The sequence below is a fragment of the Cnephaeus nilssonii genome (assembly GCF_951640355.1).
Source record: "Cnephaeus nilssonii genome assembly, chromosome: 4".
Taxonomy (NCBI): Eukaryota; Metazoa; Chordata; class Mammalia; order Chiroptera; family Vespertilionidae; genus Cnephaeus; species Cnephaeus nilssonii.
The window spans coordinates 101,580,112-101,604,949 of NC_137075.1; the positions used below are offsets into that span (position 1 = coordinate 101,580,112).

Here is a 24,838-nt window from a genome sequence, read left to right on the forward strand (position 1 = left end):
GCACATCATAACGACCGGTCGTTCTGCCATTTGGTCAATTTGCATATTAGCCTTTTAGTATATAGGATGTTTATACTAGAGGCCCGGTGCATGGATTCGTGCACCTGTGGGGTCCCTCAGCCTGGCCTGCGCCCTCTCGCAATCTGGGACCCTTCAGGGGATATTGAACTGCTAGTTTCTGCCCTATCCCTGCAAGCCAGGCCAAGGGACCCCACTGGTACACGAATCCATGCACCAGGCCTCTAATATGCATGTAAGATATTTGATTAATCTCTTCCCCCTCTCCCCTTCCTTCTGAGATTCATCAGTCTGTTCCATGTTTCCATGCCTGTGCATTGAGCATCTGCCCCCTGGTGGTCATTGCGCGTCATAGCAAATGGTTGAACTGTCGCTTATGCTTTTATGTATATAGATATCAGTACTTTCATTTTGTTTTAGTGGTTCATTTGTTTGTTCTTAACCAATATCACTTGCCCAGGTGGGCAAATTCTGACCTGCCCCTTCAATTCTCCACCTCCAAACCCCCAACTAAACATAAGAGACCTGAAATTTGTTTCCTAAAGAAATCGAACTAGAAAGATTCCAAATCTGGAAATAGCTACAAAGCGGGGGAAGGGGGGGGGGTGGTAAGGTACAAGGCTGAAATCTGGAATTATGTGAATGCCTACAAACTAAATGGTGAAATCACCCCCTTGCCTTCCCCTGTATAATTCAATCCAGGTGGATATAAGACGTTATATTAGAGCTCTAGAAATATAACAGCCAACAGGTAGTGGTGTTTTGGAGCGCCACGATAGTTATGTTCAGGAATTATACAGTGAAAAAGCCAGTTAGCCTTCTGTTGTTTTACAAAGACGAATACAGTAATCCTCCCTTATCTGCTGTTTCGGTGCCATTCTGAGTAGTATAATGAAATCTTGTGCCATCCTGCTCTCTCCTTTCCAGGACATGAGTCATTCCTTTTTCCAGTATCTCCATACTGTATATGCTATTCACCCATTAGTCAGTAGCCACCTGGGTTATCAAATTGACTGTCTCAGTACACATTGCTTATATTCAAGTAACCCTTATAGGAGCCCAGTGCTACATCACAATGCCTACGTTATTCACCTCACTTCATCTCATCACATAGGCATTGTATCATTTTACATCACTAAAAGGGGAGTATAGTATAATAACTATTTTGAGAGAGACCACGTTCACATAACCTTTATTACAGTGTATTGTTATAATTGTTTTATATTATTATGTTATTGTTGTTAATCTCTTACTGTGCCTAATTTGTAAGTTAAACTTTATCACAGGGATATATGTGCAGAAAAAACATAGTATACATAGTGTTTGGTACTGTCTGTGGTTTCAGACATCTATTGGAGGCACACCTGGTGGATAAGGGGGGACTACTGTAGTCAGCAAGCCTGCTTGTGCAACAGAGCTTCCAAACAATTGTTTACTGCCTTATTCTTAAATACAAAAACCCATCTAAGCCTCACTGGACTTTTGAGAAAACCTTCCCTGTTGAGATAGATTAGAACAAAAAGAACAAAGTACTAGAACTAAGAAACAGCAGTGAAAGAAACAGGAAAAGTCTTCAACAGAATAAAAATACCTTTATATAAAAGAACATTTTATTGACTCGAGACATAAATAGAATGCTATAAAAAATAGATGCTATTGGAAATAAGGATATGTTCCACTAAGCGATGAAATAAACCAAGAACAAGGAGGTATGGATCCAAAAAATGGGGTCCAACACAGGAAAAAAGAAAGGGAAATCTTAGTTACTAGCTATGCTGTGCAGTAGGTTTAGTGCAGTGGTTCCCAACCTTTCTTTGGCCACGCCCCACCTAAGCATCTCTAAAATCCGGATTGCCCCCCCCCCCCCAGTGACATTTTTATTATTCAAAAAGTGAACTCCTATTCACGTGGAGGAAGCCTAAAAAGGCCATTAACTTGGTCTAAACAAGCTTCCAAAAAACATGGCACCCATGAAAGAGAAAAATAAAAGCACAGTTGAAGTACTGAGGAAGAAATCACTAAGAAATGGTTTAAAACATAAAAATGTGAAGTGATATGAAAAAATAGCAAATAAAGTTTTAAAATATATAACAGAAATGTAATGCATAAATATGTCACAGTATGCCAGAGTCCTAAAGAACTAGGGAATTTATCATACCTATCAGGAATGTTAACTTATGAGATCATGCTTATAATTTTAGTTTACAAAGGGCTTTTGCTTTCTCTCATTTGTTCTTCCTGACAACCAATGAGTATGATAGGGCTCAGAGATTAATAACTAGCCTTTTCCCTAGTTTGTAAGTAATGAAGTTGTGACTCATACCAGCTCTTCTGACTCCGAGCCCAGGAATTGAGGCAAAGTGAGAGAGGGGAACAGTATGAGAACCAGTTTCCGGGGATGAGGGTGGGAGGCCACTGTGGCCTAGTTGTAGGAACAAAACAGCAGACTAGTGATTGAAGCATCAACTCAGGAATCTCATCCAGAAGCCTGACTTGTGCTAAACCACTTGGGGTGCGGCTAAGCACTTCCAGAAGGGAAATGCAAGTCCAGCTAGGAGGTTTAAAAACAGGGCAGCAGCCTGAGTAGGTCACCACGCAGACTTTGCTTCAGAGCACCTAGCCAGAGAACAGAGCGCTGTTTACTGAGTAGGCCATTCTTTCCTAAATAGGCCAGTGTTCCTGAATTGGTTATATGACTTTTTTGGCCACCCAGCCTAAGGACTTCTTCCTTGTTTTAACTTCTCACTGTATATAGGTCTTGATAGAAGGCAGAGCTCAACTCCCAATATAAAAATCTAAAAGATCACATAGTTGCTTTCTCAGCCTTCTCTGGATTAAGCACATAACCTAGACTTTTTGAATCTGGAGCTGAAAGTAAGGACGATAGATAATTTTTTCTTGAAGTGGTCTGGCAGCAGCATCTAGTGGAAAAAGAGAAGTCAGTGGCACCAATGATGGCATTTACTGTCTAAGCACAGAGTAGGAGCTGCAGTGGCCAGGGGGCCATGGCAGCACAGATACTTGCTGGGCTGTTTCTGTGGATGTAATCCTCACTCCTCAGCCTTCCTTTTCTCTCGTTTGTTTTCTGAGCCTGGTCTCCAGCTTTCCCAGCAACTCTGGGCTAACAGTATCCTTTCAAATAAATTCCTTTTCTGTTTAAGCCAACTAGAGTTGTTTTCTGTGGTTGCAACTTAGAAGCCTGGTTGGCAACAGTACCTATATTAAAAGGACTAATGTATAAAATTCCAAAATAGATGACTAGATTGGAAGAGCCTCAAATGAAGGATCATGTGTTTGATCACTGACTTTTCACAATGACCTTAGCATACATTAAGTAAGTAGCTCTGAAAATGTGAGATTATACTATGGATTTATAATTTTTTAAGTAAAAATCCATTCTTTAGAAGAATTACAGGTTTTCTCATGAACTTGAACAACCCATGAGCCTGCTGTAAGAATTTGTTTTCTTGTCATACATACTGTTGACCTCAAAATAAAGTAGCCCAGAATTGGCACTACTATGTTCCAGTGCAGGGCATTTTACAGTAGAGTAGTGTACTTTCAACTGCAGATTTTATTTTTTCATCTTGATCAAAAGTATTTTTCAATCTTTAGAATAAGAAATTTATAACTTTATTTCCAAAATGGGCTCTAATGCCTTGCCCATATTTTTAGTCATGATGCATGTGATTACATTCTATTGAATTAAAAATCTAACAGAGAAAAACAAAGCAATGACCTAATTTTTTCCCTAGCAACTTGGTCAGATTCCAAGTGTGTGCCTTGAAACAAATAGCAAAGACTAACTGTCCTCACTCACTAATCCATTCCATCTTCCCATCCTCTCCATTGTCCCCATGTTGACACACTTCCTTCTGTCTGAGTTTGTTGAGCTGGCAATTCATTTTACTTCTGTCTGTAATTGTTTCCTCTTCAGCAAATTATTCTGACTATATATATACTCCTTAGAGAATAATGGAGCTAAATTAGAGACGATTAGCAACAGATCAGAGTAATATATGTAAGTTTCAGTTAGTTAAACATGGAACATAGAAGAAATAATCTGAGGTTCAGAAATGGTAGTTCAAATGACTCTCAAGTTATACATCTCGAGTAATGAAATTTAGCACTTAATTTTTTTTTACTTAAAATTATGACTAGAGTTGTAAAGTATAATATGTAATTGCATGTTTTACTTTAGAACTGAAATTATTTTTCATATAGACTACAAACACTCCACCTCTGACCCTCTGCTCACACTTTTCTTTTGTGTTGGAGTATCTTTATCTTTGATCACTATATGCCCAAATTCTTCCCTAACCTTTAAAACCAAACTCACATACTACTTCCCTGGTGTTGTCTTAGGCATTCCAAATTAAAGTATTTTCTACTTCCTGCAAACTTTTGAAACACTTTATTTTAGGTTTTTACCTTTTCTAACTTTTTTGGAATTACCTATATACCTGTCTCATTTCCTCTCAACTAATGTATTATATTCTCCCTAAAGACCAGATCAAAATTTTGGTTGTGTTTGAATCACCCTAAGCACCTAATATTTGCTCTTTAATACCTTTGAAATCCAAGTAATTTTTCTTTTTAAAAAAAAGGGGGAATGTAATCATGTTTAACCCTAGAAGTTGCAATAAAATGAAAACACTGAACCTAAATCTAAGAGATAAATATGAAGTATTATTTATAAAAGTAAGTTTAGATGTGGCCTAAATGGTGTGTAACTCTACCATTAAACTTGATTTTAAATTAAATTTAAAATAAAATCATCTCACCCTAGCTGGTTTGGCGCAGTGGATAAGAGCATCAGCCTGTGGACTGAAGGGTCCTGGGTTCGATTCTGGTCAAGGGCACATTCCTGGGTTTTGGGCTCGATCCCCAGTAGGGGGCGTGCAGGAGGCAGCCAATCAATGATACTCTCTCATCATTGATGTTTCTATCTCTTTTTCCCTCTCCCTTCCTCTCTGAAATAAAAAAGATATATTTAAAAAATAATCATCTCATCAACTCTTTAATGGCCCACTGATATGAAATTGATTACATAATTAGAAACCTTCTCTCAACAATAAGCAAAAACTTTTCTCTGTGATACAGAAATTCTAAGGATGCCTACTAAGTGTTAGACACTTAGTAGGGAAATGATGAAATAGAGGAAGAATTGTTCTGTTCTCTTTTGTTTTGCTTTGTTTTTTCCCTAGCCTAAATTGTGTGTTTATTATAGTCAAGGTCTGAGAAATTGGATTTAATTTGAACATGACAGACATTATATCAGATAAAAGATGAAACACTGTACAGTACTTAGGTCAGTATGGATATGAATACAAAACTGAACAACATAGTACTATTTATTTATTTAATTTATTTTAATACTAGAGGTCCAGTGCACGAATTCATGCACATTGAAAGGAAATTAATTAGAAGAAATATATATATATTTTTGGCTGGGTACTGTGAACTTTATTGATGGTACATGACTATGCCCCTCCCCTTCTTCAGGGCATCTGGGATGGAAACAGTGGTCAGGAGATTCTCAGTGTGTCGGGGGATCGATCTGGGGCAAGGACTCCCCAGCAGCTGAAGGCCTCTCTTCCTCTTGCTGGGGCTGCAGGGGACTCTTACTCCTTGGAGGCCATGTGGACCATAAGGTCCACCACCCTGTTGCTGTAGCCAAATTCATTGTCATACCAGGAAACAAGCTTGACAAAGTGGTCATTGAGGGCAATGCCAGCCCCAGCATCAAAGGTGGAGGAGTGGGTGTCACTGTTAAGTCGCAGGAGACAACCTGTCCTCGGTATAGCCCAGGATGCCCTTGAGGGGGCCCTCTGATGCCTGCTTCACTACCTTCTTTATATCATCACTAGCGTTCCCGTTGCAGGAAAAATCCTGCAATAGGATTTCCTGCTGCACTCTACCCCGCCTCCGCTCCTCCCTTGTCGCCCGCCCCGCCTTCTCGGCCAGCCCACCTGCTTTTGCCTTCGCCCCGGCCCCGCCTCCGCTCCTCCCTTGTCGCCCGCCCCGCCTTCTCGGCCAGCCCGCCTGCTTTTCCCTTCACCCCCGGCCCTGCCATCGCTTCTCCCTTCTCCTCCCCCCGGCTTGCTTGCTTCTCCGAAGCTTTACTCCCTTCTGCAGCTCTTGGGTTCTTTGACGCTGTCTTGATATGCAAATTAGCCGCCATCTTTGTTGGGGTAATTTGCATACTCATCCTGATTGGCTGGTGGGCGTGGCTTGGGCGTAGCGAAGGTGTGGTCAATTTGCATATTTGTCTATTATTAGATTAGATATTTGGCAGCTTTCTCCAGGCGGCAGGTGAGATACACAGCCGACACATTGGGGTGGGGACACGGAAGGCCATGCCAGAGAGCTTCCCATTCAGCTCAGGGATGACCTTGCCCACAGCCTTGGCAGCACCAGTAGAAGCAGGGATGATGTTCTGGGTAGCCCCTTGGCCATCATGCCACAGCTTCCCAGAGGGTCCATCCATGGTCTTCTGGCGGTGATGGCATGGACTGTGGTCATGAGTCCCTCCATAATGCCAGAGTTGTCATGGATGACCTTGGCCAGGGGGGCCAACAGTTGGTGGTGCAGGAGGCATTGCTGACAATCTTGAGGGAGTTGTCATACTTGTCATGGTTCACACCCATCACAAACATGGGGGCATCCACAGAAGGTGCAGAGATGATGACCCTCTTGGCTCCGCCCTTCAAGTGAGCCCCAGCCTTCTCCATGGTAGTGAAGACACCGGTGGACTCCATAACATACTCAGCACCAGCATCACCCCATTTGATGTTGGCAGGATCTCGCTCCTGGAAGATGGAGATGGACTTTCCATTGATGACAAGCTTTCCGTTCTCAGCCTTGACCGTGCCTATGAACTTGCCACAAGTAGAATCATACTGGAACATGTGGACCATATAGTTGAGGTCAATGAAGGGGTCATTGATGGCGACAATATTCACTTTGCCAGAGTTAAAAGAAGCTCTGGTGACCAGGCACCCAATGAGGCCAAATCCTTTCACTCCAACCTTCACCATTGTGTCTCAGGGTTGTGGCTGCTGGCACTGTGCAGGAGGAGAGGCTCTCTGATGAACAGGAGGAGAGGGGCGCCAGAAGAAATATTTTAATACCGCTATTTGCCCTTTCTCTAAAATAGAAGTGTCAACCAAATTCATGATCGATAATAACAGATGGAAACACGTGCGTGTGAGTGGCGCCAGTGAGAGCTTTATATATATCTATAATAATAAAATGTAATATGCTAATTAGACTGGATGTCCTTCCGGATGAAGCCGGGGCTGTGAGGGAAGCCCGGGTCCCGGGTGCCAGAAGAAAGCCGGTGCCGGCAGCTGGGGGAAGGAAGGCCTACTCTTGCACGAATTTCGTGCATCGGGCCTCTAGTAGAAGATAAACTTGCTTAATTAGACCTGCTTTCTGATTTAGCTAAACTTTCTCCAGCCCAGTGAAGCACCCCAAATTCTCTTTCAGGTAATTGTCAGCAACACAGTAAATATCAATACAAAGTAGATTATTATTGTAGATCATGCAGGGAGAACAAAGGGTAAAATATTTAACTGCAGCAGTGTTTGACTATGTTCTGCACAGTGAAAAAACCTGAAGTCATTTTCAAAGTCCAACATTTCTTTCTTCCTTTTTAGTCTGGTCAAGTTTTCTAAGCTTTCTAAATCTCCATTTTCTGGCTAATGAAAATAGAAATCTACCTACTCTAGGACTTCTCTGAGGATCAAATGAGATGAGGCGAGGGAAACCACTTCACAGACATTTGGTTAAAGTGTGAAATGTTTGCACCTGGCTAAAAGCAAGTCATATTCCTGGGCTGAAGAAACTGCAAGAAGGCTAGTTGTCGCTAGGGAGAGGAAGCTGGGCGTTGCTACATGACATCATTACCGACTGTTTCCTGGTGGATTGGGCTGGGCTGTGGGCCGCATTTTGCGCCATGGGGTCTCGGCAGTGTCAGCTGCTACTTGGTGGGGTGTTACTCCAGGGTGGTTGTAATGCCTGTGTCCCACTTGGAGGAAGCCAAGCGTTGCTTTGTGGGCTCCAGGTCCGCAGTGCCGTTTCTCTGTAAATGGCCAGTGCATGTTACGGCAGCTCCTGTGTTGAGCGTCTCCCCCCTGGTGGTCAGTGCGTGTGATAGCGACCAGTTGGATGGTCAGACACTTAGCATATTAGTTTTATATATATATAGATATTTTTATTTATTTCAGAGAATAATGGAGAGGGAGAGAGAGATAGAAACATCAATGATGAAAGAGAATCATTGATCAGCTGCCTCTTGTACACCCCCTACTGGGGATCAAGCCCACAACCTGGGCACGTGCCCCTGACTGGAATAGAACCCGGTCCTCTTCAGTCTGCAGACTGACGCTCTGTCCACTGAGCCAAATTGGATAGGGCAGTACTACTTATTTAAAGAGTACATTGAGCCCTGGCCAGTGTGGCTCAGTTGGTTAGAGCGTCATCCCATGTTTCTCTCCCTCCTTCCATCCCTCCCTCTCCCTCTCTTTCTTCCCCTCTCTATCCTTCCCCTTCTCTAAGATTAGTAAAAACATCCTGGGATAAGGATTTAGATAGATAGATAGATAGATAGATAGATAGATAGATAGATAGATAGATAGATAATTAGATAGATAGATAGATAGATAGATAGATAGATAGATAGATAGAAAGAATATTGAAGTCTTGTCACCATGAAGATAGCATATAACATCTCCAGTGGTGCTGCCCAGTGCAACACACTCTGAAATAGAGAAAGGCTTATAAACTTAGGGTATCACACTTCATCTTGAATTATTGAGGTGTCTGTTTTTTGCTACACTTTACATGTACCACCGTTTATACTAGTATATGACTTTCACAATAAAACCGAATAGTTAGTTGTATGGACTGATCAAAACTTTTGATGTCAGTGGGCCTAAAATAAGACACACCGTTCTTTTAAGATCTTAAAAGCTATTTATTTATTTATTTTTGTTATATCAGCCTTTTTATTTTCCTATTTCTAGTATTGTTCATTTGTTTCCTTTTTTTTTCATTTTAAATTTTATTGGGGTGACATTAGTCTACATGAACACAAAGGTTACATGTGTGGATTACTAATTTACAAAATCTGTATGTAGGACCATGTGCCTACCATCCAAAGTCAAATCTTCTCCTGTCACCTCAGGACGCCTTTCTTCCCTCACCCCCTCCCTCTGGTAATCACCACACTGCTGTTTGTATACATAAGTTTCAGTTTTATATTCCACATATGAGTTAAACCATATAGTTCTTAGCTTTCTCTGTTTGACTTATTTCACTTCACATCATGTTCTCAATGTCCATCCATGTTATTGTAAATAACGCTATTTCATTGTTTCTTATGGCTGTGTAGTACTCCTTGTGTATATATATACCACATGTTTATCCAGTCCTCTATCATAGGGTACTTTGGCTGTTTCCAGCTCTTGGCCATGAATAATGCTGCAGTGAACATAGGGGTGCATGTATCTTTGCATATAAATGATTTCGAGTTTTTTGGGTATATACCCAGAAGTAGGATTGTTGGGTCGTATGGTAGCTCTATTTTTATTTTTATTATTTTTTATTTGTTTAAATATATTTTATTGATTTTTTGCAGAGAGGAAGGGAGAGGGATAGAGAGTTAGAAACATAGATGAGAGAAAAACATTGATTCAGCTGCCTCCTGCACACTCCCTACTGGGGATGTGCCCGCAACCAAGGTACATGCCCTTGACCAGAATCGAACCTGGGACCCTTCAGTACGCAGGCCGATGCTCTATTCACTGAGCCAAACTGGTTAAGGCGGTAGCTCTATTTTTAATTGTAGGAGGAATTGCCAGACTGCTTTCCGTAGTGGTTGTACCAGTCTACATTCCCACCAGCAGTGAATGAGGATTCCCTTTTTTCCACAACCTCTCTAACACTTGTTGCTTGTCTCTTTGATAATGGCCACTCTAGCTGTTGTAAGGTGGTATCTCATTGTAGTTTTAATTTGCATTTCCCTGATTGCCAGTGAGGTTGAACATCTTTTCATATATCTATTGGCTGTTTGTATGTCTTCTTGGGAGAGGTGTATTTTCAGGTCCTCTGCCCACTTTTTGATTGGATTGTTTGTTTGGTGTTGAGTTTTATGAGCTCTTTATATATTTTGGAAGTAAAACCTTTGTTGGAGCTACTGTTTGCAAATATCATCTCCCATCTGGTTGGCTGCTGTTTTGTTGTCCGTTTCTTTTGCTGTGCAGAAACTCTTCAGTTTGATGTAATCCCATTCATTTATTTTTGCCTTTACCTCCCTTGCCTTTGGGGTCAAGTCCATAAATGTTCTCTACCACCCAGGTCCATAAGTTTGGCACCTATATTTTTTTCTATGTGACTTACAGTTTTGGGTCTTATGTCTAAGTCTTTGATCCATTTTAAATTAATTTTTGTACATGGGGACAAACTGCAGGCCAGTTTCATTCATTTCCATGTGGCTTTCCAGTTTTCCAGTTTTCCGTCTCTTATTGAAGAGACTATCTTTTTTAAAAAATAAATATATTTTATTGATTTTTTTTACAGAGAGGAAGAGAGAGGGATAGTTAGAAACATCATTGAGATGAGAGAGAAACATCGATCAGCTGCCTCCTGCACACCTCCCACCGGGGATGTGCCCGCAACCAAGGTACAGGCCCTTGACCGGAATCGGACCCGGGACCCTTCAGTCCACAGGCTGACACTCTATCCATTGAGCCAAACCGGTTAGGGCTGAAGAGACTATCTTTACTCCAATGTGCATTTCTGGCTCCTTGTCGAAAATTATCTGTCCATATATGTGTGGTTTTATATCTGGGCTCTCTGTTCTGTTCCACTGATCTGTGGATCTGTGTCTCTGCCAGTACCATGCTGTTTTGATTATTGTAGCTCTGTAGTATATTTTGAAGTCAGGTAGCGTGATACCTCCAGCCTTCTTCTTTTTTTTCAGTATTGCTTTGTCTATTCTGGGTCTTTTGTGGTTCCATACAAATCTCATGATTTCTCGTTATATTTCTTTAAAAAATGACATTGAGGTTGCATTAAATCCGTATATTGCTTTGGATAAAATGGCGGTGGCAGGAGTTCTCCCGCCTCCACTGCAGTGCTAAGGACCCCTCGGGCGGACATCCTCTGAGGGGTCCCAGACTGCGAGAGGGCGCAGGCCGGGCTGAGGGTCTCCCCCCACCCCCATGCACGAATGTCATGCACCAGGCTTCACCGGGCCTCTAGTCTTTTTATAAATACTTCCAAAATAGTAAATCTTACAGTTGGGAGTGTATTTCCAGAACCGCTAAAACAGTGAATATAAGCTGTTCAGAAAGTTCCTTACCTCCAACTATTGTTTTTCATACATTTTGTTGAAAAGGAATCCATTTCTATTATAAATTAACATGGACTAACCTTGCTAACTATATCTTCACGAAGTGGTTGACTTTGATAGACTAAAAGATTTTGAGCTCTGTTTTGGTACTTTCCACTAAAACATTTTTATATACTTCATATTAGCACTGACATGTCTATAAAACTTCTGATAAATGCTTTACATATAATTTGAAGGTGAAATATCCACGCATCTGAAAATAGTGCCAAAAATGAAAAATGTAATTTGTACACTGAAATGTCTATTTCTAACCATATTCTTCTTCAACCGTAAATAGAGTTAGAACCATTTTGAAGTGGCTTGGTTTTAAGTTTATATTTCCACTTATTTATACATTCATTGGTGGTTTCTTACATGTGACCTGACTGGGTCTAAACCACAACCTTGGCATATGGAGATGCTCTAGTCAAGTGAGCTACCCTGCCAGGACCTAGTGGAGTTTTTTAAATACATAACTCTTTTAACTAGATAAAATCTATAAATTACATATCTAAAATTACTAATTCTTTTAAAATTTTTCTTACTTTATTACTCAGTAGAGTTTTTTGAGCACCTGTGTTTTGCCAGGCACTAAGTTAAGCACTTCACTCACATTATTCACAGTGGTAGGTATTTTCTCTATTTTACCGATAAACTGAAGCTTGAAAATAGTGTCACCTGGGATTACATCTAGAAAGTGTTAGGGCCAAGATTTGAATCTGTTTTCTGACTCCCCCTATTTAGCAAGAGGGAGAATATGATCTCTGAGAATAAATCATCTATGAGATGCATTATTTTGAAGGGAGCACATGATCATATTTAAGAGATAACCAGTAAATATTAAAAAGTTTTCTGAAACCGTAACATGTCTACCCACAAAAGCTTTGCATTTTTCTTTTATTACAATAGAATTAAAGATGCTAACTTACGTTTTCTCACTAGTGGGAAAATGGTGTAAGGGTAGTAGACAGGCAGAGGGGTAAGTGGGTATTTTTTGTTTTTAGATAAGGAACTTTGAACCTCTGAGTTTTTCACATGCTGAGTACTAGGATTGTTTTTATTTAACAGTTTAATAAATGATCTGTGAGAGGAAAGTGCACAATACATTTAGGTTGTCACTGACTCTTTCCTTTATGATCTTTGATTTGCTCTGCTCTCTTGAGCCTGCTCCTTCCTACTATCTTTCATCCCCTGCAAATTCCAGTGCTTACTTTTGAGTTGGAACACACCAGTACAGTGGGTACCTCATTAAGGAAACAATTATAGAATTAGCTGCTGTTTATTTACTCTCTACCATAAATTAAAACAGTGCACTAATTTATGTGTATATATATTTTTGACTCCCAAAATAATCTGATGAAGTAAATTTTGAGGATTAGAAAACACTCTTCAGATGAGGAAACAGGCAGAGTTTTACACATCATACAGCTAAAGGGAATTGGGCTTGGGCCTCTAGTCAGTCTGACTCGAGAGGTGTATTTTGCATCTGTCTTCCAGCGAGGTGCCTGCGCATAAGAATTTGTGTTCACTTTCAGGGAGTTCAGGCATCCTGTAGATCACAGTTAGATCCCCTGAGTTATACTATAGTGGATGCTTATTTATGATGCCTGTGCCAGAGAACTGACATCCCCATGAATGCTTTTCCTTTTCATTATGCTGTTCTCATTTACCTCCCAGAACACGTAAGCATAAATATTAAAAATGCTGTGTTAGGGAACATTAATTTATACAGTAAACATTAAAGAAATATAAATCTGTATTCAATTAAGAATCTTAAGGGTTCTTAAACTTAGTCTTTTTGTTTGTTTGTTTGTTTCCTTTCATGGCTTAAGAGAAAACTTCAATCTTCATCAATGGTTGTCTGTGTACGTTGGCCTCCTCCTTTATTTACTAAAAGTTATTCTCTAGGAGTTTCCAGCTTCTTTCCCATCTTTGTCTGCTTTTTCCTTTCACTCATTTTGGCAAGAGCTGTAAGAATAAGGGTACAAGCAATCAGTGTACATTTTCACACACAAGCAGCATGAATCCTGCTGATTACTACTTTCCCATCAGAAGGGAGTAATAATGTTCTCAAAGTAGAGAAACTTCTCATTTTCTTTCCAATATTTGCTAGATTTTGTGGTCAGTGATTGATTTTATATTGAGCCCTGAGAGAAGAAACACAGCAACTTCCATAGTCTGATGTTTTTTTTGTTTTTGTTTTTTTATTATTTGACTTTCTGAACAGACAGTAAAGAGGTACAAAAAAGTATTCAGCGAAGAGTCTCCAATCCTCCCAACTTTTTGTCCCCAAACCACTCAGATCCTCTTCACAGAGGTAACCAGTGTTATCAGTTTCTTTTATATTCATCCATCCGGAGAATGTGTGAGATCATAACTTTTAAAATATATTGAAAGATATTTGGAATAGATCTGTAATATTAGTAGTGCCTTCTGGCATTTAGCTATTGCAAGGAAATCTTTTAAGATTATTAAAAGCGGCAGAAACTTAAAAGATACACTTCCATGTAGATAACTATGTTACACTTTGACTCTACCTCTATATGATACCTCTTTACCCAACAGACTTAACCAAATTGTGAACATTAGCCAAAAGGGTATGAAAAATAAAACCCAGGAAAACTCAGCTTACTTTTTTTTTGTAATGAGAATAGATTTAATATAGATTTCTTTTTTCCAGCTTTATTGAGATAAAATTAATATATAAGTTTAATAATCTTATATAATAAAACCCTAATATGCAAATCGACTGAACGGCAGAACAACCGGTCGCTATGACATGCACTGACCACCAGGGGGCAGACGCTCAATGCAGGAGCTGCCTCTTGGTGGTCAGTGCACTCCCACAGGGGGAACACTGCTCAGCCAGAAGCCAGGCTCACAGCTGGTGAGTGCAGCGGTGGTGGCGGGAACCTCTCCCGCCTCCACTGCAGGTGGGCGGTAAGGAGTGAGGGGTCCTGGACTGCGAGAGCCCTGGACTGCGAGAGGGATGTCTGACTGCTACCTTAGGCCTGATTGGGCCTAAGCCAGCAGGCAGACATCCCCCAAGGGGTTCCAGACTGTGAGAGGCCAGGCTGAGGGAGCCCTCCTCCAGTGTACAAATTTTGTGCACTGGGCCTCTAGTAATATATAAGTTTACAGTGTACAATGTAATGATTTGATACATGTATGGATTATAAAATCCTATATATAATAAAGAGCTAATATGCTAATGGTTGTGACGCCCTCACACTGTAACAACTGTTCAGCAGGAGGCTGCGTGCACGCCGGGGCAGATCCACCTTGTTGCTCCGGAGATGGGGCAGAAGCGGGGATGCGCCTGGAGGAGGCGGGACCATCCCGTGGCAGGGAGGGCGAGGGTGAGAGCCTGTAGCACCCCCCTCACCAGTCCTTTGCCACCCACTGCTTGCACTCACGTGCCCGCTGCCCACCTGCCAGGGGAAGGAGCGCGGTGCACACACCGCCAGGCAGTGGCGCTCGAAACGCCACAACAGGCAGGAGGCTTCCACGCTCTCCTCTGGCGCCATGACAGGACGGAGCCGCCACGTCCAGAGACAGGGTGGAAGCAGGGAGGTGCCCAGAGAAGGCGGGACCAGCCCGAGGCAACTTGTGGGACTGAGGGCGGGGCTTGAAGCGGCCAGAGAAGGCTGGAGGGGTTGGGGGCGGGGCCAGGTGTGCTCGAGCTCTGGATGGAGAGGTTAGGGTGTCAAGGCGGGGTGGCAGGCGGGTGGGCGGGGCGGGTGCGCTGGGTCTCTAGTGTTTAACATAATAAGGTTAGTTAACACATCCTTTAACTCACATAATTAACATTTTGTTGTTATGGTGAGAACATTAAAGCTGAATCTCAGATATACAGTACAGTATTGTTAACTATAGTCACCATGCTATTCGTTAGATCCCTGGACTTTATTCAACTTGTAACTGAACGTTTGTACCCTTTGAACAATGTTTGCCATTTCCCCTACTCCTCAGCTCTAGTGACCCATCATTCTGCTCTGTTTCTATGGGTTTGATGTTTTTAGATATCACATGTAAATGAGATCATGCAGTATTTGTCTTTCTCTATCTGAGTTATTTCACTTTAAATAATGCAGTTAGGGTCTATCCATGTCACAAATGGCAGAGTTTTCTTTTTTATGGCTGAACAATACTCCATTTTATATATACAGGGTGGGACAAAAGTAGGTTTATGGTTGTTCACATGAAAAATAATACAATAATCTACACTATTAAAAAAGAAAGATTGCTGAAACCGGTTTGGCTCAGTGGATAGAGCATCAGCCTGCGGACTGAAGGGTCCCAGGTTCGATTCTGGTCAAGGGCATGTAAGTTGGTTGTGGGCACATCCCCAGTAGGAGGTGTGCAGGAGGCAGCTGATCGATGTTTCTCTCTCATCGATGTTTCTAACTCTCTATCCCTTTCTCTTTCCTCTCTGTAAAAAATCAATAAAATATATTTAAAAAAAGAAAAAGAGAGAGAGAGATGCAATTGACCATACCTTTGCGACACCCACCAGCCAATCAGGAATGAGTATGCAAATTAATCCAACAAAGATGGTGGGTTAATTTGCATATGCAGGCATTTTGCGCTGCCCCAGCTGCTCTGGGCCTCTGGGCAGCGTGGGAAGGTGGAAAGGTGGCTCCAGGCCTGAGCAAAGGCAGAAAGGCGGCTCCCGGCCGGAGCAAAGGAGGTGCCGGCAGCCAGGGGAAGGAAGGCCTATTCTAGCATGAATCTTCGTGCATCGGGCCTCTAGTTAATAAATAATAATACAAAAATAAGCTCTTTGTTTTGCATACTCACAACTGTAAATCTTCTTTTGCCTTAACCTCTGTAACACATTTTCTTTATCCATTCATCTGTTGATGGACACTTGAGTTGTTTCCATGTTTTGGCTACTGTGAGTAATGCTGTGATGAATATGGGAACACAGGTATCTCTTTGAGATAGTGATTTCATCATCTTTGGCTATATGTACCTGGAAGAGGGATTGCTACATCATATGGTAGTTCTATTTTTAATCTGAGTAGCCTCCATACTGTTTTTTTGTAGTGGCTGCATCAACTTACATTTCCTAACAGTGCACCAGGGTTCCCTTTTCTCCACATCCTCGCTAATACTATCTCTTTGATAATAGCCTAACAGGTGAGATTATTTCTCATTGTAGCTTTGATTTACATTTACCTGATGATTAGTGATATGAGCACCTTTTTATGTACTAGTTGGCCATTTGTATGTCTTTAGAAAAACGTCTTTTCAAATCCCCTATGTTTTAATCAGATTGTTTGCTATTGAGATGTATCAATTTCTTACATATTTTGGATATTAACACCTTATTAGATACATGGTGTGCAAATATTTCTCCCATTCTGTAAGTTGCCTTTCATTTTGCTGATTGTTTCTTTTTCTGTACAGAGGCATTTTTAGTTTGATATCCCACTGGTTAATTTTTTGCTTTTAGTGCCACATCCAAAAGTCATTTCTAAAACCAATATCAAGAAGCTTTTTTCTGAAGTTTTCTTCTAAGAATTTTATAGTTTCAGGTCTTGCATTTAAGTTCTTAATCCATTTTGAGTTAATTTTTATGAGTGATATAGTGATTCAATTTCATTGGAGGGGGTGGATTTAAAATAAGAATAGGGTGGTCAGTAATTGATGGTAGCTTGTATATGGGCTTCAGGAGAAGAACTCAATAATAGTACTCGGGTTTCTGGCTTTGGTGACTGGGGAGATGAGATATCCTTCTTTGTATTGATTGATTGATTTTATTGATTTGAGAAAAATACCCATATGTTGTTTTACTTATTTACGCTTTCATTGGTTGCTGCTTGTATGTGCCCTGACCAGGGATCAAATCTGTAATCTTAGCATATCTGGACAAATGGAGCTACCCAGCCAGGGCTAGATATCCTTCTTTTTAAAGAAATAGGGATTAAAAACGGGGTACTAGATTCCTCAAATAAAATTAATGATTTTTGAATTTGAGATGTCTGCAGAATTTTCATGTGGATCTCTTCAGTGGGAAGTTTAACCTTTGCACTCGCTTGCTTTTTTCTCGATTCCTTTATTCTACTCAGGATTTAATTTTTTAAATACCCCAGATTTTACAAAGTGCGGCAGTAGAATAAAAAACTGGAGTTTCTTTTCATACAAACTTATTTATTTGGATTTTTTAATATTTCAAATTATTGATACATTCAAAGAGTAATTTTAATCTATAATTTTTCATGGTGTGATATTTTTTGAAACATTCATCCACATGAAGACCTGGTTTACATTCACATGTTTCACAAATATAAATCGTCTCTCTTCTTCCTCCTTTGATTTTTCTGTTAGAACAAACAACACAATCTTTGTGTTTTTTGTTAGGGTGAGGTGTGATTATATGGAGCTTTCCATCTAAACGTTGCTCTAAGTTAGTGGATAATAATCTACCCCTGGAAGTTAGTGTACCATCTCTGAATTCTCCAACAAGATCATATAATAGTTTCCTAATAAATTTCACATGCGTTATTGGTTTTTCATTTTTTCTTTTTTGGCATTCTTTGTACAATATATAGGAATTTACAACACTGACCTCAAGCCCCCAGAAAAACAATTTACGCCACCATTTTAGAGTCTTCCTCATAAAACAGTATGTGCCTGTGTAGTGATCAGCTATATCAACACCCCCCATAAACTTTGTATAGTTGGTCACGACCTTGGGTTTGAGAACTATTTCCTTCCCACCACCACCCACTCTCCTTTCCACAGACTCAGTCTCTGAAGTGTCCCATGTACTGAGCATTGTGACTATCTTCTTGTCTTTCCACCTAAGAAGCATTACATTTTCATCCCTGAAAGCCACTATCTCTCCTTTCATTAGCTTTGGATGTTTGATAACAGGTGGATTATCTTTCCTATTGGGCATTATTGTCCCTGTCAAGTGTGTTTTTTCCTTGAACAATTCCTTTGCAAGAGTGACACTAGTGTAATACCTGTCAGTGAAGAAATGATAACCTTGAGAACCAGGTACTGAGTTCTTCAATCTTTCATGAAGCTCTAAAACTATTCTGCTAGTAAAAGGGAGATCAGGTCTCACCAACGTTTCAGATGTTATTCCTCCATAATAAGGGACAAATGAATGTACGTAACCACATTTTGAATCTGAGAGGACATATAAACGAATACCCCATTTTGTTGGCTTTTTAGGATTTTATGTGATGAAGTGTATCTTTCCCCTGAAACCAACAACAGCCTCATCAACAGCAATCTCTCTTCCAGGACAGAATCTCTCCCTAAATTTCATTTCAAGGTATGACAAGAAGCAGTTTACCTTCTCGATTCTTGTTCTCAAATCTTTACTTGACTTTTGGTTGTTTTCCAAGTGTAACATCCAAAATATTTGCAAGAACCTTTCTCTTTTGAAAACAGATAGAAAAAATGGTATATGAGACTCAAAATCCATGGACCAACAACTCTGCAAGTTGGGGTGATTCAATACACCCATATTTAGTATTACACCAAGAAAAGCCTTCATTTCCTCTATCATCACATCTTTCCAATTATTCCAAGTGGATCGCTGGGATAGTTCTTTCTGGCTAATTTTATGCCTAGCATACTCATTTGTCTCATCTGTTATATTTTTTATCAACATCTCAGTAAAAAACAACTGAAAAATGTCTATTGGTGTGGCACATTCAGAAGGAACTTGAGGTCCAACCTGTAACTGACCAGTGGAGAAAGGGATTCTGCTAGGCTCTTTGTCATTCACAGAGGTAGATGTCCACTTTTCTTTTTCCTGTTTTCCCCTAGAAACGTAACTTTCACTGGGTATTATACCCGAATTCTCAATGATATCACCTATATCTCCATCACTCTCACTCGAATAAACAATTGTGCGTCTTTGTTTTGCCTTTATGAATTCAATGTCACTGTCACTGTCAGTACTTTCAGCCAGATCTTTGGGCAAAGCAAGGGACTTTTTCCTTTCTGTAGTTCCACTAGGACCAGTGATTTGTTCATCATCTCCACTCGCATCCTCGGAGAACTCACTTTTGTCACTATTACATTTTTCACTTTTTTCTTCGTTTTAGAAGTAATATTCATCATCGCTGCTTTCTATGCCTTTGGAAAACTTATCCATCCTGAGGAGGGGAAATTCACTCATTACGTGCGACTGCTAGGGGGCAAACCAATCATCCAACTAAACCCTGTGTCATGACAACATCTGTGATATGCTAGTAGAAACCTAAACAAACATAGGAGATAAGGAAGGTTCTTTACCAAGGGAAGATGATGCAAGCTCAAAAAGGCATGGTGCAACGACTCATGCCTTGGACCCTCCTACTCAAGATTGCTGCCTAAGCAAAAGATAAGCTTAGGTGGTGGCATCAGTTGAGACGGCATTTACATTTTACTTGTCCTTTCATGCTAAGGAAAACAAGAAAAGATACTAGAAAAATAGACAAAAATACCCCTTCCCACCGCGGTGAAACTACGTGTCGAGTGTGGCTCGACATACGAGCTGCTACCGATGCTAACCATGTCGAGTCACACTCGACATCCGAGTGCAAAAGGTTAAGGAGTGAGTCTGGGAATTAGAGAGCTCTGGGCTGGGACTGTAGACTTGAAAGTCATAAGGATTCAGTGAGAGTTAATTAAGAGCATGGAGGCAGATGACATCACCCAGGAAAGTGTGCGGTTAAAGGAGCTGTGCATTCACAGAACTTAGCAAATAGGTACTCTAGAATGTTAATAAATGAAGGGTGTCAAGGGTGCAGTCTCATTTCAACCTCATAATAACCCTAAGTTAGGAGTTTAATACAAATGAGAACATTTCAGGCTCAGCGAGGTTAAGCGACTTTGGTTCTAAGTGGTCAAGGTGGGATTTCCAGTCCAATCTGTATGGTTTCAAAACCCATTTTTTTTCTTACTGTGTCTTACTTCTTTGTAAACCACCAGTTTAATATGTTATCATTAGTTTTCTTTATTTAACTCTGCCAGTATCCTGGCTTAGTAGGGTTGTGATACATCCTTTTAAATAGTTATTTTAAATAGTGTGTGTGTGTGAGTGTATGTGTTTCTAATTTCCTCTGCTTCATTCCAAAACACATCTATCAGATTGACTTATCATACTCAATTCTAGTCCAATGCCTACCTTAAAACAACAGACTTGACAGAAGTCCTCCACTGGCTACTGGGAGAGGCCTGTCCTCAGCATGGTTTTCAGGCTCACCATAAAACCGCAAGAACTATTTAGAACTTTCCCATATTTATCAGTTCTCATCAGCACATATTCATGTCTTTGGGTGGTGTTTACATGCATATTTTATTGTGGTGATCTCGGTGTTGTTTTTAAGGATTTCATTTTAATGTTTAAATTAAATTTTAATCTTTAGATTTAATTATTCTTATGTTTACTGTTACATTTTTCTAAAAATGACTTTATCTTTGTGGCGAAAGCAGCCTAAATGTCATCTGACCTTAGTTCCATATCTACTATAGGGGTTTTTTGTCTTCTGTTTCTAATGTGATTAGTCAGCCTTTGCTCCTACATTTTTCAATAAGGATCCTTTTTATGAGGGGAGGAAAGGAGAGCAATTCTAATTGTTAGAAACTTGAAATTAGAAATATTTCTTAATATTGAGTCAAGATCCATCTTTTAACATCTATTTGATTCCCAGGACCTGCCCTAGGAACAACAGAGAAGTCAGTCCTTTCTCCTTTGCCTCACAAAGATCCATCCACTTAACTGCCACCCGTCCAAAACAGAAACCATCCCCACACGCCACGATATTTTGAATTTAGCGTCTTTAGACACTTATGGCGTACAAAGGGTTAAAGATAGCTTAGTCTCTCCTTAGAGACATAAGCGAAATAATACTGTTTGCTTGGGCCTTTTCTCCTATGACAAGTCTTAAACTTTCTCCTCTGAGGATTCTGGAGTTTTGTTAGTGCCCTATCTTAAAACACAGGGCCCAGGGCAGAATATACACCCCGCAGGGGAGCAGTGCAAAGTTATTCCTTTGATTAGTACTCTATGCATGGTTTTTTGTTTTGTTTTTTTTAAAGAATAGTTTATTGATTTTTAGAGAGGGAGAAAGAGAGAAAAACATCAGTGTGAGAGCACAGTATCAATTGGCTATCTCCTGCACGCCTCTTACCAGGGATCAAGTCCGCAACCAGGACATGTGCTCTTGACCAGGAATCAAACCCACAACCTCCTGGTGCAGGGGACGACGCCCAACCAACTGAACCACAGCAGCCAGGGCTATGCTTATATCTTAAAAGTCTGATATTGCTTCAGCTTTATAGCAGCCATGTTATGTTTTACATTCATTCACTTAATACCCAGATATTATTTTTACGTAGGTGGTAATTAAGCTAACTCTCCCCTGTCATCTACTGTGCAATTGATTTTCTTTGATCTAATTATAGAACTTACTATTTTTCCTAGTTATATTTCATCTTCATTTTGACCCATCATTTTATCCAATTATAATCTAGTGGGTTGTTAACTATGTTTCCAAGTTTTAGGGCATCGAGATTTTGAAGCATACTTTCCATGTCTTCGTTCAAGTTCTTGATAAACATCACAAAAACTGAGACTTGCCAGTGCATCCCCCAAGTTAATCAGTGCTACTGACAAATGGTTCTGTTAATCATTGTTCTGTCATCCATCTACATCTCTTCATTATATCTGCAAAGATCTCATTTGTACATTCAACAGATTTTTATTTAGTATGTACCATGTGCAAGAAAAGAAGGTGCTAGAGATAGAGTGAAGAAAGCAGTCCCTGTTTTGTGGAGCTAGCAATCTAGAAATAGCAGGAAGTATTTTGTTAAATGTTCTGCAGAAGATAGGTTACACATTTCTCTATGATATTCTCCTTATCTGGCACCATATAAGAAAAGGAAATAATGAAGCATTACTTTTTGCAGAGTTTATATTGGCTACTAATGATTTGTCACCTGAAAATTGGATTCATTACCTTTCTCTTCACCTTTCATAGTCTCACAGTAATTTTGAGCTTTGGAAGTCTTTGGAGTTCATTGATGTACTTTCTTTTGGCTATATATATCTTTTACAGCACTCACACCCCCAGCCCCCCACATTATCAGGGTCCTTTTTTATTTTTTAGTAAACTTAGTTATGAAGAATTTCTGACCAACTTTAGCCATTTTCTCTTCTACAATCTTTGTCGCTCAGATTTTATTTATATTTTGAAATGATCTTTTCTAAGGAAAATAGCTGACTAGCCTCGGATTTCCTCCCCCTTTCTTTCTAGCTCTTAAGTCACTTACTCGAGGATCCTTATCCTTTTCTTCTTTTCACTTAAACTACTTATTTATTTTTAACTCAACAGAATTAATCCCAGATGAGCATCAAACTGCAAAATTTTATCTGTATTATGAGGTATTAAACTGTCAAAGGGCAAGTTTTTTTATTAGGGTGATACAAAGAGCATATGTCCTCATAGTTCATAGATAGAAGATAGCCCACCTTCTTTGCAAGTGCAGGTTCTTGTCAGTCAGTTGTCATCCATATTCTTCCTCTGGCAAATTCCTACAACTCTATCATTTTTACCTAATTTTCTTTCCCTTTGGTTCAATATCCTCCACTTTAGTGCCTTATTCAAATTGTGGGGATTTTCACATAGATATTTATTTTCTTAAACAATTGTGAGGATTCCCTGCCTTTTTCTATGGATCTGTCTCTGGAACAGCAGATTTCCTATAGAAGTCATAGTCTATTGTTACTTATTATTACCCCATCCCACCAAGTCTTGGTGATTTCCATGAGATTTTATTTATCTCCTTGTTCTTTTTTACTATGGCTACTTTTAGGTATAGTGTCAAACACACTAATGTTCATTGAGTAATATTTATGATTAATCTCAAGAAGTATTTGCCTTCTTTTTTAGGCTGTGAGGATATCATTGCTGAGAGCATCTCATTAGATACCTTAATTGCCATCCTCAAGTGGAGCTCTCATCCATATGGCTCTAAATGGGTGCACCGACAAGCTTTACATTTCCTCTGTGAGGAATTTTCCCAGGTCATGACTTCGGATGTTTTTTATGAGCTCAGCAAAGACCATCTACTTACTGCTATCCAGTCTGACTACCTACAGGTAACCATTTATACACCTCTCAGATTCATTGTCATTCATATGTGCACCAAGAACCCATCTGTACCCTGTTGTTCTCCCATCTAGGGAGATCAACCTACCCAGGAATGCCCTCTTCACATTTGTACAACAAAGCCTGTGGCACTCTGGCCCTTCATGCACTCTGACAACATTGTGAGCCGTTCTGGGTCCTGACTAACCACACCAAAGGGGCTGAGGCAGTAGGCAGGGTCAGAAGCACATCCCAACAGTGATTTTCTTGGCTTCCACGAGTAGTGAATTCACTATACATATACAGTTTCTTATTTTTGGTAGAGTGTGAGATACTTAAGCTGTAGACAGTAGTTGAAACAGCACAAAGTAGTAGTAGTAATTTTTTATCTACTCAAATACTCATAAAAACTGTATATGTGTACTACCAAAGTATAATAATGTTTTCAACTACTTATTTTTAATCCAAAACAGTTTTTAGCAAATTTTGTGTTCTTGACTTACATATCTATCTATAATTTGGTAACTAAAACTAACAGATTTTAAATATTGCAAAAGTATTTTTAGGTATGTTCAAGCTTAATTTTCTTTTGCATTGGTTGTATGAATATGATGCAGAAAATTGTACAGCAGTTTTAAAAGTTATGAAGACAAAAACCCATTAAGCCATTTACTTTTTATAGTTTTACTAGAGAAATTATAAAATGCTTTCATCTCAGAAGTGCAGTGAAAAGTTAAATAAGTCATTTAGTATCTGTGCTCTGATTGCAGCACAAATGTTGTCATGTTGGATTTGATTTACTAAGATCTGTGTTTATTAACCTTGTTTTACTTGTCCAGACTGCATGCATCATGGAAGTTAGGATTTGTCAGTTCTCAGATTATTATCTTTAGAAGCTTTGTGTTTCTTCTTAGAAAAACCTTGGAGAGCAGCCTAGATTTGCTTTAAGATTTTAGATAAAATATGAAGAAATGAGGGGCACCTTGGCATTTCACAAATTGTGCTTAAAGGGTCTTAAAATCAGTAGAATATCTTGTGGGGATTGTTCCTGCAGGAGATAGTAGCCACACTGTATCCTTAATTCTTTAATTTTTATTTCTTTATCTCTATCTTGTCCCAAAAAAGAATTTAAGGCAGCTGTATAAAGACCATGTAGTAAGATAAAATAAATTTAAAATAGGTGAAGAAAACAAGATAAAGAAAAAAACAAAGATGGAAATAAGAATAAAAAATTTAGTTGGAGCCAAGAGTGAGATTACTGGGCAAAACCCATGTAATAAATGCAATCTTTGTATTTGCTGTTGACGGACAAAAAGTTTAA

The 24,838-nt window shown here is 39.8% G+C and overlaps 1 protein-coding gene and 1 pseudogene across 6 annotated transcripts in view; one reads left to right on the top strand and one right to left on the bottom strand.

Annotated features, from left to right (window-relative positions):
* Nucleotides 1-24,838, top strand: part of BTBD7 (BTB domain containing 7) — an 83,721-nt gene that overhangs the window by 32,459 nt on the left and 26,424 nt on the right. For 4 of the 5 annotated variants that reach the window (XM_079768876.1, XM_079768873.1, XM_079768875.1 and 1 more), the window contains exon 4: nucleotides 23,320-23,528. The exons of the other annotated variant lie outside the window; for it this stretch is intronic. In XM_079768876.1, coding sequence (XP_079625002.1) covers nucleotides 23,320-23,528 — 209 coding nt within the window. The remainder of the gene's footprint in view (nucleotides 1-23,319; nucleotides 23,529-24,838) is intronic. 5 annotated transcript variants of the gene reach the window in all.
* On the bottom strand, nucleotides 4,818-7,123 carry LOC307097571 (glyceraldehyde-3-phosphate dehydrogenase-like; annotated as a pseudogene). The gene is made up of 2 exons: nucleotides 6,307-7,123; nucleotides 4,818-5,884 (listed from the first exon to the last, which is right to left on the bottom strand). The product of its transcript is annotated as a glyceraldehyde-3-phosphate dehydrogenase-like (transcript).